This window comes from Aplysia californica, unplaced genomic scaffold, assembly GCF_000002075.1.
Source record: "Aplysia californica isolate F4 #8 unplaced genomic scaffold, AplCal3.0 scaffold00007, whole genome shotgun sequence".
Classification (NCBI taxonomy): Eukaryota; Metazoa; Mollusca; class Gastropoda; order Aplysiida; family Aplysiidae; genus Aplysia; species Aplysia californica.
The window spans coordinates 2,582,868-2,584,376 of NW_004797277.1; the positions used below are offsets into that span (position 1 = coordinate 2,582,868).

At 41.0% G+C, this 1,509-nt stretch overlaps 1 protein-coding gene across 1 annotated transcript in view; it reads left to right on the plus strand.

Annotated features, from left to right (window-relative positions):
* The window catches only part of LOC101855385 (cysteine-rich motor neuron 1 protein), a gene marked incomplete in the record, with an annotated part of 138,411 nt that overhangs the window by 130,214 nt on the left and 6,688 nt on the right, over positions 1-1,509 (plus strand). The window contains 2 exon segments of the mRNA XM_035969385.1: positions 100-225; positions 1,060-1,320. Of these exon segments, the coding sequence (XP_035825278.1) occupies positions 100-225; positions 1,060-1,320 (387 nt within the window).

The following is a 1,509-nucleotide window of genomic DNA, read 5'->3' on the forward strand; positions in this document are numbered from 1 at the left end:
TTTTTATTATTATTATTATTAATATTTCTTTTCACTTTGAGTTGAACACTTTTGCTGAAACTGACTCCTACTTACTTTTTCATTATTTGATATTCTCAGAGGAAGAAAAAACTGCCAGCCCTGAGGTAAAGAGCCTGTGCCCTAGCCTGGAGGGCTGCTCTCTCTCCTGCCCTCACGGCCTGCAGCAGTCAGACACTGGATGCTTTCTCTGCCAGTGTAAACAAGGTCAGTCGGCTGGGACGGAATCATTTTTGTCACAAAATCGCAAGATTGTTTCTCAGAATTCTTTTTGTTTTTGTTGTTGTTCTTCTTCTCGTTCGTCTGCTAGATCTCAGCAGGGGTTTTGTCGGCTGCTAGTGCTACAACCTTCAGGGCTGCTAATTTTTTTGTATGTGACCATTTTTCCTTTTTTTTTTAGTGCTCCTTGCCTTCAAGGTTTAAGGTAGCCACATTCTGATTTTGAAGGTACGCTATACTTTTTGTACCAATTTGGGTATTTTTAGTTTTGGAAGGACTTGATTTTGAATTTTGCCCAGGTGGCAGCTGAAGCCTACACTACTCTTATCAATTTGAAGGACCACCTAAAGATCTTTAACATGTACTACTTTCAGTCTGGGCCTCCCAAGATTTTTTGTCCTTCTCCAAGAAAACTAGATGTTCGATCTTACCAACCGTAAGATCAGGGGTGTGGGTAAAAGACGACAGTAAGTAGGAGCCAGGAGTAGCAGTAGAAAGAGTTGACAATGAGGGAGAGAGGAAGAGAAAGGGGGCCGTTTTTTTCTGCATAAGCTTACTTTGAATACAAGCTGCCCCTACTCGTTTCCAACAGGTCCGTCGAAAAAAAAGAAAAACTTAAGAGATTTGAAAACATGTGAGAGACAGCGAAAATTGTCCCTTTTTTTTGGTATTCAAATAGATTTCATTTGTACAAACTCTGTAACTTTATATCTGCTTTATGCATGATGCCTAGTTTTGTTTATTGATGATGAATATTTGTGACATATAAAAACCTTCCGACTTTTTTGGTGGTTTGTTACAGCCTATGCTCATTATCATCAGAAATATGTACCTTGGACTGTCAGTACGGGCTGAAATCGGATGTGGAAGGCAAACAAATCTGCGAGTGTAAAGGAGTAGACAGCCTGTGCTCTCACTGGGAGCAGAGCAAGTGTGAGAAGAAATGCGAGTATGGCTACAAGAGAGGCAGAGACGGTTGCCCCAAGTGCAAATGCAATAAATGCCCCATGTTCAACTGCACCAAGCGTTGTGTCCACGGACACATTCTCAACGATGAAGGCTGTGCCGTGTGCAAATGTAAAGGTGAGGCATATTTTTGTTACACTCCATTGTAGACTTGTTGCTTTTGTGGAAATAAGTTAAGTTTCAAATTATGTTGTTAGCACACACACATATTTTTTTTCTTCTTCTTCTTCTTCATCTTCTTCTTCTTCTTCTTCTTCTTCTTCTTCTTCTTCCTCCTCCTCCTCCTCCTCCTCCTCCTCCTCCCCC